Source organism: Bufo gargarizans, chromosome 10 (genome assembly GCF_014858855.1).
Source record: "Bufo gargarizans isolate SCDJY-AF-19 chromosome 10, ASM1485885v1, whole genome shotgun sequence".
NCBI classification, from domain to species: Eukaryota; Metazoa; Chordata; class Amphibia; order Anura; family Bufonidae; genus Bufo; species Bufo gargarizans.
Genome location: NC_058089.1, coordinates 49,086,283 through 49,100,345, shown reverse-complemented (window position 1 = coordinate 49,100,345; position 14,063 = coordinate 49,086,283). Strand labels below are relative to the sequence as shown.

Sequence of the window (14,063 nt, the reverse complement as noted above, 5' to 3'; positions counted from 1 at the left end):
ATACTTTTTACCCAAACATTGCCATACAATGCCAAAAAGTACCAACATCATACCGCCATACAAGGCCTAAATGTTTTCTCTATATACTATCCAAATAAAACTACCATATAGTGCTCATATAACACTGCTGTATATTGGCCACATAATGCTTCCATGTAATGCCCAAATGCAACTGTTATACAATATCTATATAATTCCGACATAGAATGCCTAAATACTATCACTATACAGTATCCAAATAAAACTACCATATAGTGCTCACATAACACTGCTATGTACTGCCCACACAATAATGCCATATAATGGCAAAATAAAACAATTGTTCATCAACGTAATATCGCCATACAATGCCTAAATTCAGCCACTATACAGTATCCAAATAAAACTACCATATGGTGCTCACTTAACACTGCTATATCTTGTCCACACAATGCTGCCATTTAGCTGCCATTTAATGCTCAAATAAAACTATTGTTCAGTGGCTACGTAATACCACCATACAAAGTCTGAATGCAACCACTATATAGTATCCAAATAAAACTACCATACAGTGCTCTGATAACACTGCTATATATTGCCCATACAAAACTTCAATGTCTAAATATTACCACCATACAATGCCCAAATGCTAACTCTATACAGTATCTGAATAAAACTATAATATAGTGATCACATAATACCGCTATTCAGTATATTGCCCAACCAATACTGGTGTATAATGTCCAAATACAATGATTGTTCAGTGTCTAAATAACACCGCCATACAATGCCTAAATGCTACCTCTATACAGTATCCAAATAAAATTGCCATATAGTACTCACATAGCACTGCTATACGTTGCCCACACAAACCTGTCATGTAATGCCCAAATAAAATTGCTATACGTCGTAGTAATACCACCCTACAATGCATGCAGTAATTCTCCCATGTAGCGTTCAGGTAATGCTGCATGTACAGCGCGGATAATGCTACCATTTAATACTGCCATATACATCCCAAATAATACAGTTGCTAAATTATATACAGTATCCAAATTATATTTTCTTAAAAAGCCCAAATACGCTTAGGGAAGGATGAAGCAAGCAGGGGGCATCCTCAAATTCAATGCTGCCATGTCTATTATAACAAAAAGGGAGAACTACAGATAAGGAGATCAGATTAAGGAACTGCTCCATATGGCGCCTACAGGGTTATCTGTATATAGCGGTGTTATAAGACAGTTTAAGAGCGCCTTTAAATTCCTCATTTCTAAATTGCCAGTCATGGAAACAAGTCGACATCCAATAACTCCAGACTATCCATCATGAGTGACCACGCTGGGCGTCCTTTCATCTGCAGATACCATTCATGGCTTTATGGACCGCGGTCACATTTCTGCTCAGCCCGTCACCTGCTATCTTGTCGGATGTTTGTTCGGATTATCTTGTTGATTCAGTTCAATGTGAAATTGCTGCGTTTATTTCTTCAGAGATTTAGGGGGGGAAAAAACAATAGTTTAATTCAACCATGACAGACAAGATGGGTCTTCTTCTTAGGTTATAACCACCACTGGAGATGAGCGAAGTTTAGAGAACTTTGATCCGGCTGCTTTGCCTAATTTCAGAAAGAAATATGCTTTGTGACTAGTTACTTCACTGTGAAGTGCATTTGCCGATTGCGCCGCTCCCCGTCATTGAACCCCTCAGATGCCGGGTTCATCGCTGACCGCGGCATCTGCGATAAAAAAAAAATTAGGGCTTTCAGGGCTCAATCAATAATAAAAAAATAAAATACTTACCTTATCTATTTGAGTGCAAAGAGGCAGCTGCGGCCATCCTTATCAAAGATCCCGCGGGAAATCTCGCGTGGTACGTGATGACCTCATCATGCTGGCCGGAGTGGTGACATCATACGTCACCGCACACGAGATTTTGCGCGGGATCTTCAATTAAGATGGACGCGTTGGCTTCTTCGCGCTCAAATTCGGCTTTTCGGCGAATCAAATTATCTCTGAAATTCGTATTGAAGTCCACTCGCTCATCACTAACCATCACTATCGAGAAAGACCCTGGTGCTATGTTATGGGGCTCCTGGAGAGGAAGGAGCCATGATCAAGTTGGCTGCATCCCTTATATTAATGGATGGTGAGCACCTGAGCAGGATCCCCTCTCCACAGGTCCTACAAACGAGGGTCTATAGGAAGGAGAAGTAAGAGTCAAGTCCATTTGCCCCAGGACTTGTCAACCAGCACCATAAAGAAGTACTATTTTAATCTTTGCTATGGGGCCCATTACCTCTCTGTAAACCCCCTCCTGCACCAACAGACATCAATAAAGCTAGCATTTAGTCCTCAAAGGGGTTGTCCCACCATAACAACTTCTCAACTGTCCACAGTATAGGCGACAAGTGTCTTATCGATGGAGATCCAGTGGCTGGAGAGGCATATTGCATGCTTGGTCAGCGCTCCATTCACTCTAAGGACCTCCATTCTTATCATCGGTGGAGGTCCTCCAAGTGAGTGGAACGGTGATCAAGCATGCAATATGCCTCTCTATTCAAGTCTATGTGAGCGGCTGTGGAGAAGACTAGTACAGCACTCAGATATCTCTGGAAGTCCCATAGAGACGGATGTAAAGGTAGCCCACATTTGTAGCAAACAACTTCTAAAGTGCTGAGTATGGATCACAAGGCTGACTCCTCTCTTCCAGTGATCCCTGTCTCTTGATCCAGTTGCATTCAGCGGGTCCTTAGTAACAGACGACTCACGTCTCCCTACACGCCATTGCAGAACCAAGTGCCCTACACATATCGCCCCATACTTCTATGGTGGCCTAAAGCTATTGCCTTAGAAACGGCATCTCCAAATACAGTGCCCTCTTTGGTAGGTTACAGGCCCCAAATGCAAAATCTGTAACAGGACTCCATCACCTGCAATGTCCCATATGTAATACTGGTGCCTTTGGGTCACATCAGGTGCCAGGGCTTGGGTGTGGCTGCTGCCTCTGTACTCGTTGGATGGTGTTGGATCACCGACAACTACGGTATATAGACACTGCTTTGTATTGATGTATAGACTGTTGATTTCTGGAATGTCTCTGTAACTTGATTCCTCAGTGACTGGCCTCAACTCTCCTACTATAAATCAACTTCTGCTGTGCCCGAAGACACTTCTTTCATAACTGCTGGGAGGTGCGAAAACCAAAACACGTGGAATTGTCCGCCAACAATTTAATAGATGATAGCCATGTAATGCAAATATCTCAGAAATGTGGTGACATGTGTGTCCATGCTGGGCTAGCCATTACAGGGGCCGAAGGCTACTCCCCTACCCCCTATGAGCAATACTTGAGTTTTTTGTAGATCCTAGAGAAGACTTTACTCTGAAACATATGTCATGGGAAAATCTCTCAGCAGTCACCAATCTAACATCCTGACCCTCGGAATGCCTTATGGAAATATGAAAACATTAGTCAAGCGCATTTTCTGGTTTCTAAAAAAAGAATTTGCTCCCATGATAGCGTGCATTTTATTTGTGTTGAGATCTTTCCAAGACTTTCCAAGAGCCAAGATTGTTGAATCTGGTTGTCGTGTTGCCTGGCTTTGAGGTCATTGGCCTCTGGAGACCAAATCTGAGGAACAGTAGAACAGATCTTCAGATTCTGGACTGATAAGACAGTAGCCCAGCTGGGTCATGGGTCAAAAATAAATTGTTTTGACCATATATGGATGATAAGGGCACATTATAGGCAATCACAAGGGCAGATCAGGTATTTCTACAGTGTGAGAATCTGTCATGGTCTTACCTTCTTACTGTTCTCCTTCGTTTGACATGTGCTGGCGGCCATCTTGGTTTCTGGGTTTCTTGTAGCCTCCCACCCTGCGGCTTCTCCTTCCCACTGGGAGGAGCTGGATGCCTAGCTCATATATATAGGAGGTCTGTGGCTTCAGTTCCTTGCTTGGTCCTCCTGTGTTCACATGCTTCTAAGACTGCTGCTGCTTCTGGTTCCTGATCCTGGCCTCGTCTGACTACCCCGTTGGTTCCTGATCCTGGCTTCGTCTGACTACCCTGCTGGTTCCTGATCCAGGCTTCGTCTGACTACCCCGTTGGTTCCTGATCCTGGCTTCGTCTGACTACCCTGCTGGTTCCTGATCCAGGCTTCGTCTGACTACCCCGTTGGTTCCTGATCCTGGCTTCGTCTGACTACCCTGCTGGTTCCTGATCCAGGCTTCGTCTGACTACCCTTCTGGTTCCTGACCTCTGTCTACGTAGACCCTGCTTCGGTTTAGCCATCCGTTTGGACTTTTGCTTACAGCTTGCTTTTCAATAAAGCCTTCTTATTTCCACTTATCTCTTGTTGTACGTCTGGTTCATGGTTCCATGACAGAATCCAACCAAACATCTCCCCATATTTCGGCTTCCAATATTTCTGTGAGAGTATCATGGGCATGGGCAGGATGGACAACATAATACATTTTTTTATTTTTGAATAGAGCGAGATATTGTGAACAAGAGAGAGCCATGAACTTGGAGCCTGTAGGCATATGGAGTCCCTGAGGTTGTGTGTAGCAGTATGGTTCCTCTGTGTGGTACCGTATCCTCCCTAGAGGCACCGTAGAATATGACTCTGATATAGCATTCTGTGGATCATCGGTACAATGGGGGCCCATAGAATTCTATGGTTTATTGAGGGGGCACATATTTCTAATATATTGCTTGAGATGACATTTTACAATATGGTCTCTGTTAGGATATGGCCACACAGAGTTTTTTGGAGGAGGTTTTGAGGCAGATTTGCCTGCAGGATTTTTTGCTAAAGTCAGAAGTAGATGAGAAAGGAATCAGAAATATAAAGGAAGGATCCTGGTGGATCCACTTCTGGTTTTGGCTGAAAATCCACCAGGCTGATCTTCTGCCTCAAAACCTCTTCCAAAAACTCTATGTGAGGCCTGTTCACACAGACAGCCGCGCCAAAATTTCGCCCAAATCCCACCAGCAGCTGCGTCCTTTCTTCTTCCCATTCAGTTCAATGGGAGGCGGAACTGAGGACCGCAGAGCGGAGGTTATAAATCCGCAGCCGCGGAGAACGGACCCGTCCCTTCTCGCTGCGGCTATAAGCCGACACCCTGCAATCCACAACGCTCATTGAGATGTATGGGAGGCAGAAAGGACACAGGTGCGGACAGATTTTGGCAAAATTTCAGGGATGCCCACGCCAAAATTACTCTGTGAACCCCACTCACGTGGAAGGGTGGCTGCACACAGTGTGAAAAAAACGCAGCGCAAAAGATTACCAGCAAAGTGCATGAGATTACACTTTGGTGCAGAAATTAACCTGTTGTGCGGATTTTAAAATCTCCCTATCAATTGTCTAAAACCGATCTAAAAACCATATGAAAGACGCACCAAAACCGCAATAAACAGTGTGGATTTATGTACGTTTTTTCCATATTTTATGTACTTTTTTTTTCATATTTTCCGCAATCCGAACAAGTTTGCATGGGAAATATGAGCTTGTGTGTGACCATTTAGCAATAAGGGGAAGATGTTTTTGTCTAAAGCGAAAGTTGCCGATCTCATTTCCTTTTGCTTTTCTAGTGAATAAGGCCTGTTTAACATTTTTTCAAACAGATCCAGCAGGCTGTTCCGGCCGGATCCGTGAATACTGTGCGCTACCGTCAGCTGCCGAGATACTGTCCGTCCCCATTCCCCAGTTTTGGGCGCTACCCAGCAAATATGGCGAGAAGCGGCTGGAGGAAAACTGCTGTAGTTCCTTGACATATTTGCTGGGTTGCGGCCGGACCCCATTATAGTGAATGGGGCAGGACGGTATCTCGGCAGCGCATGGTAGCTCCTGGTACTCACAGATCCGGCAGGCTCTGCTGGATCTGTTTACCAAAAACGTGAAACAGACCTAACTTTGTCAAAGTCCCCTATGTAATGACTGAAAGGGCACTAGAGAAGAAGCTGGACAGGCCTTCATCTTTACTGTATGATAATCAATCAGCATGTTGTACGTTACACGCCATTTCCTGCTATTGAGTGATACGTTTTTTTTTTCCTTTCTCCAAGGTTAACCATACAGTCGTCAATAATGAGACGTATCAAGAGCGACTGACGCGTCTGGAAGGCGACAAGGAATCTCTTATTTTACAGGTAAGTAGATACTGGAGAGAACATTATAAGGTTTCATGGGTATATTGAGAATTCACGTGTGTAACAGCATTAAAGGGGGTTTCCGGGATTCATATATTGATGACCTATCCTCAGCAAAGGTCAACAACATCAGATCGTCGGGGATCTGCCGTGAGCGCTGCGGCCTCCTCTTTGGCCAGTGACGTCATGTTCATCGGTTACACGGCCTAGGTGCACCTAAGACTTATTCAAGTGAATGGACCTAGGTTGCAAAACCAAGCATAGCCACTGTACAATGTACGGCGCTGTGCTTGGTGAGCTGTGAGGAGGCTGCAGCGCTCACGGGAGAACCACAGCCTCTTCAAACAGCGGATCGTCAGGGGTGCGGGGAGAAGAACTCCCCCACAATCAGACAGGGATGACCTATGCTGAGGACACTTCATCAATATAGGAGTACCAGAAAACCCCTTTAAATTTAATGGCGAACACAGCCAAAAATCCCATTGAAAGAAGTAAAAACACAACCAAGGGTGCACCACCAATGAGGCCAGGTGAGGCGGCACCAGGCAGAGGCAAGAGGGGGGCAGCAGAAGGGCCATGGGCAATGAGCGCTTTCATTGTGGCAAAGGGGTTAGGTTAAGAAACTGGCGTGGGGGGGCGCCGTTTCAGTTTTCGCCTCAGGCAGCAGAAAGGCTTGGTGCACCCCTGGGTATGTGGTTGTGTTTTTATGGGGTTTTTTCACCTTGAAGTCATTGGACGGCTCTTTATGGCATTTTAAATGCAGGTAAGGTTAGTTTCACACCTGCGGTAAAGCTATCACCAGATTCACCAGATCCGGACTAGCTGGTTAGGGCCGCGCACCACCAGAGCCCATTGACTATAATGGGATCTGGCAGGATTTCAGCCGGTTTCCAGCGTGAGCGCTGAGATTCACTCAAACAAAAACCGGTGCGTGCATTAGTTTTTATCCAGCCGAAACCCGGCGCTCATGATGAAAATCCCCCAGATCCCATTATAGTCAATGGGATCTGGCGATGAACGGCAGTATATGGCTAGGCTGGATACGGTAAACTTGGTCAGGCTGTTCCTCTGCTAGAAAGGCCTGCCGGATAGCTTTACCGCAGGTAGAACAGAATAAAACCAGAGAGATAAGATATTGGGGCACTGTCTGGAAGCCCTCACAGATGGTCAGATTGCCGGTGGTTCTTGCTGATGTCTCTGGCCAGATTATTGCCGAGTAAAAATAGCCTGAAATAAGAAGAGGATCTCATGTCTCCTCCTACAACCAGGAGGCATCAGAGGAACGTCTCTGGGTAGGCTCCAAATAGTTAATCACCGGCTTAGTCATTGGAGGCCGGACTCCGTGAAGCCGTAGCTCCAGGCTCAGCTGTCAAGTAGGCCTGACTGAGTTTGGCCATGGATCAACTCACATAAAGATGAAATCACTGGAATACCTGTCATGCCGTTCCTTCACGAATTGTTTTAAAGGGGAATCATTGTTATCTGGATATCCTTCACCGCTCGCGGTGGTGCACACCATAGCTTGGTCACAACACTGATGAAATTGCAATGTGCCTGATCTTGTAGTGAGCTAGCAAACCGTCACACGAAGTGAACCTCATGGGAGGGCGACTATGCAAATGTACCCCAAAATTATATTTTTTTTTTCTGGTAGAACTTGTGGCCATTTCTTGGCATATTATGGGGGGTAGGACTCTCAATGTCCCATGAATGAGGATTTTAAATGTTGTGAATTATGCTTGTAGTAATTATCCTTTACAGCAGATGCCGACTGTCCATGCTCACATCTAAATACATCCAAAAGTGCACCTGTTCTGTGTTATTCCGTATTGGTTGAGCCACTGAATACAATTAATATACACTAAAAGTATAGAGGCGCCTGCACAGTCGGCATCTGATTTGTTCAGGTAGTAGCAGCAGAGCCTTTGCACTTCCTCCACTACTCAGGGCAATGGCGCAGGCGCAAGATTGATAGGGTCAGGCGCAAGATTGATAGGGTCAGGCATGATGTCTGGCCCTCTCAATTGAGGGAGAAGGGGAGTCTTTGCTCAAGGAGGCCGATTTTATTTTATTTTTTTACGAGTTCGATTTGTATGCATCAATCAGTTCAACTCTAGTCTGAATGTATTGGACATCAGTGTTCTCAACTAGTAGATGGGGAGCCGTATGTGAAGTCCAGGCCCCCCGCATGTGGTTCTCTACTAGGTGGCAACTCTAGATACTGTTGAGCATTAAAGAGGAACTGGCATGTCTGTTTTAGTAAGTACTTGTAAAGCGATCTCCTGAGGAGCCCATGCAGAGGATGGGAGTGGTAGTAGCCCTGATGAGGTGTTGTGTCATGGTGAACTCCCTCAGGCTGTTGCTCCCATGGGATCAGTGCAGTGGAAAGGTAGTTTGAAGGATCAGGCCAGAGTCTCATTTAACGCTCAAAATATAACTTGTGGTACATCCAACAGTATTAAGTACACGGTGCAGTTCCTGGCACCAGATGAGAAGGTATGGTGGCTGGATAAGTGGCAATTAAATGGCACTTGCAAGCATTTGTGGATATAGGTGTCCACTCTGTGATACATGCCTGGTATGGCCTAGTTGTTCTTCTAGGTAATGGGTGTCTAACCTGTTTTCTCTCACCAGCAGCAGGGTCTGTAAAGCTGAGTCTTGATGGTCACTCTGCTGACGATATAACGCTGTAGCTTCTATGATGGTTCAAGGAAGCCATCTGAAGTTGTGGCCAGTTTCTGTCCTCCAAAAGGTTGTAGATCACACAGTTCTGTACATCTAGATGTGCACTGTTGGTTGATACGGGGAGTTGACAAATAGAGGTGATGGAAGAAGCCAGCCATCTAATGCACTAAGTAGGCAAGTCCATTTACACCATAGCATAGGTTTTCTTTGGTGTGAAGGTGGCCATATACCTTAGATAGCTATCAGTCTGCAAACTGTTGTTCCTTCCGATCCTGGCACACTTGGCAAAGCATGCATGTGTTCTCAACAGGGAGGGGAGCAGCTTCTCGCATGTGAGAACAAAAGATTGGGCATGTTGAAATTCAACAAATCCTTCTCTCCCCTCACATCTACTCTTGGGTAAAGTCAGTGCATCCGCATACACATTAGATTGTTTGCAGGTTTGGCCAATGTTCATTCAGTGTGTATTGGCGTAATACTTGAACATTAAAGGGGTTGTCCGACCCCCCAAGCTAAAATCAATTAAGGCCTGGAAAGTATTTAAAATAAAGTAAGCAAGCCACTAACCAACGCTCCGTTCCAGCACTGAGGGACCCATGTGGACCAGAAGCATGACGTCCCATCCATGATAACGTTCACTGTTGAAGTCATTCACTTGACTTAGTGGTGACTTTTTAGCATGTTCCCCGTGACCACTGATCCTCTGCGGTCACGTGCCACTCGAGGACCTCACTGCTGAAGCCAATGAATAGCTGCAGTGGATGACCATGGATAAGAGATCACATTTCCGGTCCAGGACAAGAACGGAGCGTTGGTGAACAGCTGAGTGGCTTGGTGCCCATGATCACGAATAAGAGGTCACATTTCTGGTCCAGGACAAGAATGGAGCACTGGTGAACAGCTGAGTGGCTTTCACGCATTTCGGGCCTTAATTCACCTAGCTTGGGAGGGGTCGGACCACCCCTTTAATTCCAAGAGAACAATAATGTTGTGGACAATTAGAGACCATCTGCTTTGCCAGTCACTAGAAGGAGCCTATGGTATTTAGAAGCACTAGATGTGCCGAAAGGTTGCTCCAGAACAGCTGTGCCACCCAATACAACCTGTCTCTACGCATAGAGGGGTATCTGTCAAAACAGCATTCCTGCTCTAGTACGGTAATAGTACTGTGCCCCGCCAAGTGTAACACACTGGAAGCACGAACGAGAATTACGGTATATCAGCCGATATAACTGCTCTGGCTTATTAGCGGCCTCTTGGCATTGATGTGAAGACTTGTTGCTTCGAAGCCTTTATCTATTCAGTTGACTATTGCATTTGCCTCGGGAAATCTTTTTACTCCCCTCTTGGGTTTTCTTTACGCTCGTGTAGTAACTTGCAAAGTTAGGAAACGTCTCCGGCTTCGCTCAGTAAGTGCTTAAACATGCCCTGCACACACATGACGCGCGCTGCCACCGGGGCTGTTTATGGATAGGTAAGGCTCTCCGCTCCACTTGTCAGAAGTCAAACAATTTGCTCCGCTCCGAGAAGAAAGATTTTATTGTTTTTCCACATAAAGCGGAGAGTCGAACGAGCCCAAGCCATTATTTCTCTCGCCCGAGATTGCTTCAGTGTTGCAAGAAACTGAGTTGTGAAACCGAACGCAGCAGAAGGAAGCTGCGCCTCGTCTTCTTCTTGCACACGAAATCTCAGAATCAGGAGGTAAGAGCGACCTTGCTGCTAGTTTACGATATGTCGGCTTAGAAGGGGAAGTGTCTTGTCTTCTGCTTTTGCTTTCAACGGTTTGACGAGGATCGAGTCTCACATTGTTTTCCTTCGTGTCCTTGCTCTTGTAGGTGAGCGTCCTCACCGATCAGGTGGAGGCCCAAGGCGACAAGATCCGGGATCTGGAATCCTGCGTAGAGGAGCATCATTTAAAACTTAATGCTACCGAGGAAATGCTCCAGCAGGTAAGATTGCACCTAGTCAATGCTGTTTGCCTGGAGTCTTCTGTCCCTAATGGAGTTACCCCATGAAAAATTTAAAAATGGAAATCAGGCATCATATAGTACGTGATACTTTTTTTTTTAACAAAGCTAGAACCAGCTATGTACCTCACATGAATCCAGAGCAGTGGCGTAGCGTGGGTTGCCAGCACCCGGGGCAAGCCAAGTATGGCGTGCCCCCCCACCTGTGGTCAAGCCCCTTTTTTACAGATAATGTAGTAGATGTCACCTGCAGTCCTATGTAACACCACAGATTACACAGTCATAACTCTCTGAGTACAGATAATGTAGTAGATGGGTGTGAGGCCCCAGATTTCAGAACACGCACAGTGTGACCTGCAGTCTGGGGCCAGGATGCTACAGTGTGGGCCGAATTCTATATCCACCCTCCCATCACTACAGAACATACAGGGTAATACAGCCCCACATACCTCTTACATCCAGTGACGTCTCCTTTGTAGATGTTCTCTTTCTTCATCTTCTCCTTTCAGACCTTCAGACCAGACCAACATTTTTCAGCCATTTCTCATCTCTGCAGTTCGACAAAAAAAATCTTAGTTTACTACTTTTCCATCATCTTCCCATCTTCTGGACAAATCATCCTACCACCCCCAATACTGTGCCGCAGTGCTCCCCAATACTATACTGCAGAAACAGATAAACCCCCTGATAATACTAGTACCACACAGATAATGCCCCCTTCAATATTTATTGGCACACAGCGCCCTAAAATAACTGCGTCCAGCAAAGTGCCCCTGACACTAATAGTGTAACCATAACGTCCCCCAAAAATAATTGTGGTAAGCTGATACTGTGCCAAGGTGCCCCCACAGTAATAGTGCTCCCAAAAGTCCCACCAATAGTAATAATTCTCTGCTAGAGCACACATGGTAGTAATAGTGCTCCTACAGTGCCCCCAACATGTCCCCACTGTGCCCCAGAAGTAATAATGCTCTCATAGTGCCCATACTAGTAATCATGTTCTCCATAGACCCCCCAGTAGTGAAAAAAAGCCCACCATAATGCCCCCAGTTGTAATAATTCTCCTTATAATGTGCCGGTGCAATAAATACCCCCTTTTAATGCCCCCAGTTGAGCTAATGTCCCCATAGTGCCCCCATAATGTGCCAGTATAAAATACCCCTATATAGTGCCCCCAGTAAATGCCCCCATAGTGCTCCTCTGCCCCCTTACTCCTATCGCCCCCATAATGTACCAGTAGAAAATGCCCCATGAATAGTGCTCCAGTAGATGCCCTCAGTGTCCCCCATAATTTGCAAGTATAAAATGCTCTTAGTGCCCCCTGTAGATGACCCCATAGTACTCCTCTTCCCCCTTCCCAATAGTACCCACCATAATGTGTCCCAGTATAAAATTCCATTATACAGAGCCCCCCGTATAAAATACCCTTTCTTTGTTGCCTCAGAAGATGCCCCCATAGTGCCCCCAATAATGTGCCAGTAAGAAGTGTCCTCATAGATGCCCCCCAATAATGTACCAGTAAGAAGTGCCCCCCATAGATGCCCCCCCAATCATGTGCAAGTAAGAAGTGCCCCCACAGCGCTCCTCTTCTGTATTGTACCATATCAAAAAAATAAACTCGCATACTTTCCTCCATCAGGCTGGCAGCGATGCAGGCCTCTTGGCCTGTGTCCCTCCCTGTACGGCTCAGGCGGCGCGATGATGTCACCAGCATCTAGTGCCTGCAACCTATCAGAGGAACGGGGAAGGGAGACTCCTCTCCCCCTCCCCGCAGCATCCATCAGCAAAAATAAATGCATAGAATATTCACATACAGGCTGTTAATATAGCCTAAGAATAAGCTATGACTAGAGCCTCCAGGGTCTTACCGGCAGCAGAGATCTGGGTTGCTGTTTGCAGCATCCTTGCACTTGCGCAGGATTCCAGCAGTCCGTCCCATAGTTATGAGGACTCCTTTGGAGTCTGCTGGAGAAAGGGTGTTATCCCAACAAGTTGTCCTATTGGAAATTCACTATAGACCTGTTAGGACAAGATGCTTAGCACCCTAGGGAAAGGTTGCAGTCAGTCTCTACCTGTCTAGACCATCACATATAAAGCTTATTTCTGGAGTTGGCCCATGTAATTACAGCATCTAGGAACAGAATGTATTAGATTGGAGGTGCTGATCTAAGCTGCTTCTCTGTCATTTTCCTTCCAGCCAAGTCTATGGTCCAGCCCTGCAGAGTATGACTGTACATAACTGATACAAGCAGATGACAGTATTACACAACCGGTGGTTGGTATGATGTCGGCTTGACTTGTTAGCTTGTATGGAGCTGCTTAACCCTTGTGGTTAACAGAAATTCCAGCATTGCCGGATCTGTGGTGCAGTGGAGACCCCCTCATCTGATAAACCCTACTGACCTATAGCGGGGTGCATCAGGTTCCACTGCAGAAAACTTCATTTTGACAAAAAGGAAATGATCTGCACTGTATACTGTACATCTGCACAGCACACATCAGGATCCATCTGGAAAAAAAAAAGACAAAATATTCTTCTCCTGCCCTACAAGTCCTTGCAGATCTGTGTTATTTGGAGCCAAAATGTGGCACTGATAGAAACCTATGGGTCACACTGCACCTACGCTTCCAAATGGCGCCATTTCCCATCACTTGGTGCATTGCAGAGGTATTCTCTCCTAGCTTATATGAGCAGAGCAGTAACCCGCTTAAAGGGGTTGTCCAGCATGGAAGAATTGGGCTCATTGTGGGCTAAAATAAAAGAAGCGACACTCACCTCACTGATCCTCCTCGGCCGCTCCTGTTCTAGCACTTGCCTTGTCCCCATTGGTCTCTCCTTCCTGATCCCATCTCGATACACAAGAAATGCCAGAAAATGCCCTCTCAGCCAATAGCTTTTATTCACATTGTGGTGTATCATACGACGGGCCGCCTGGGGTGGGGTCCTGATGAGGTCTGCGCCATATTGCTGGAAAATCTGTACTTTTTGCAGCGCCAATTTTTTTTCAGCACTGTTGTAGTTACTTTACTTGGGGCAAAAAATGATATTGCTGCCCTGGTCAAAGAAGAGTGACACTTCCTGACAGCCAGCACCCAGGGTATATGACCCACCAGCCCTCCTCAGCTACACCCCTGTGTATAGAAGCTCCATATTCATACAGAACAGGATACCATGTCCTGCGGTACAGGCTCCTCGGGCTCATGAACCTTTGAAGAGGACCCGTCCCCTCGCCTGACATGTCTGTTTTGGTTACTACTTGCATTCCCCACGTAATAA

General features: G+C 46.0%; 1 protein-coding gene across 8 annotated transcripts in view; it reads left to right on the top strand.

Moving 5' to 3' along the window:
- The window catches only part of PPFIBP2 (PPFIA binding protein 2), a 165,501-nt gene that overhangs the window by 79,339 nt on the left and 72,099 nt on the right, over positions 1-14,063 (top strand). For all 8 annotated transcript variants that reach the window (XM_044270639.1, XM_044270637.1, XM_044270638.1 and 5 more), the window contains 2 exons: positions 6,051-6,134; positions 10,655-10,768. In XM_044270639.1, the coding sequence (XP_044126574.1) occupies positions 6,051-6,134; positions 10,655-10,768 (198 nt within the window). The remainder of the gene's footprint in view (positions 1-6,050; positions 6,135-10,654; positions 10,769-14,063) is intronic.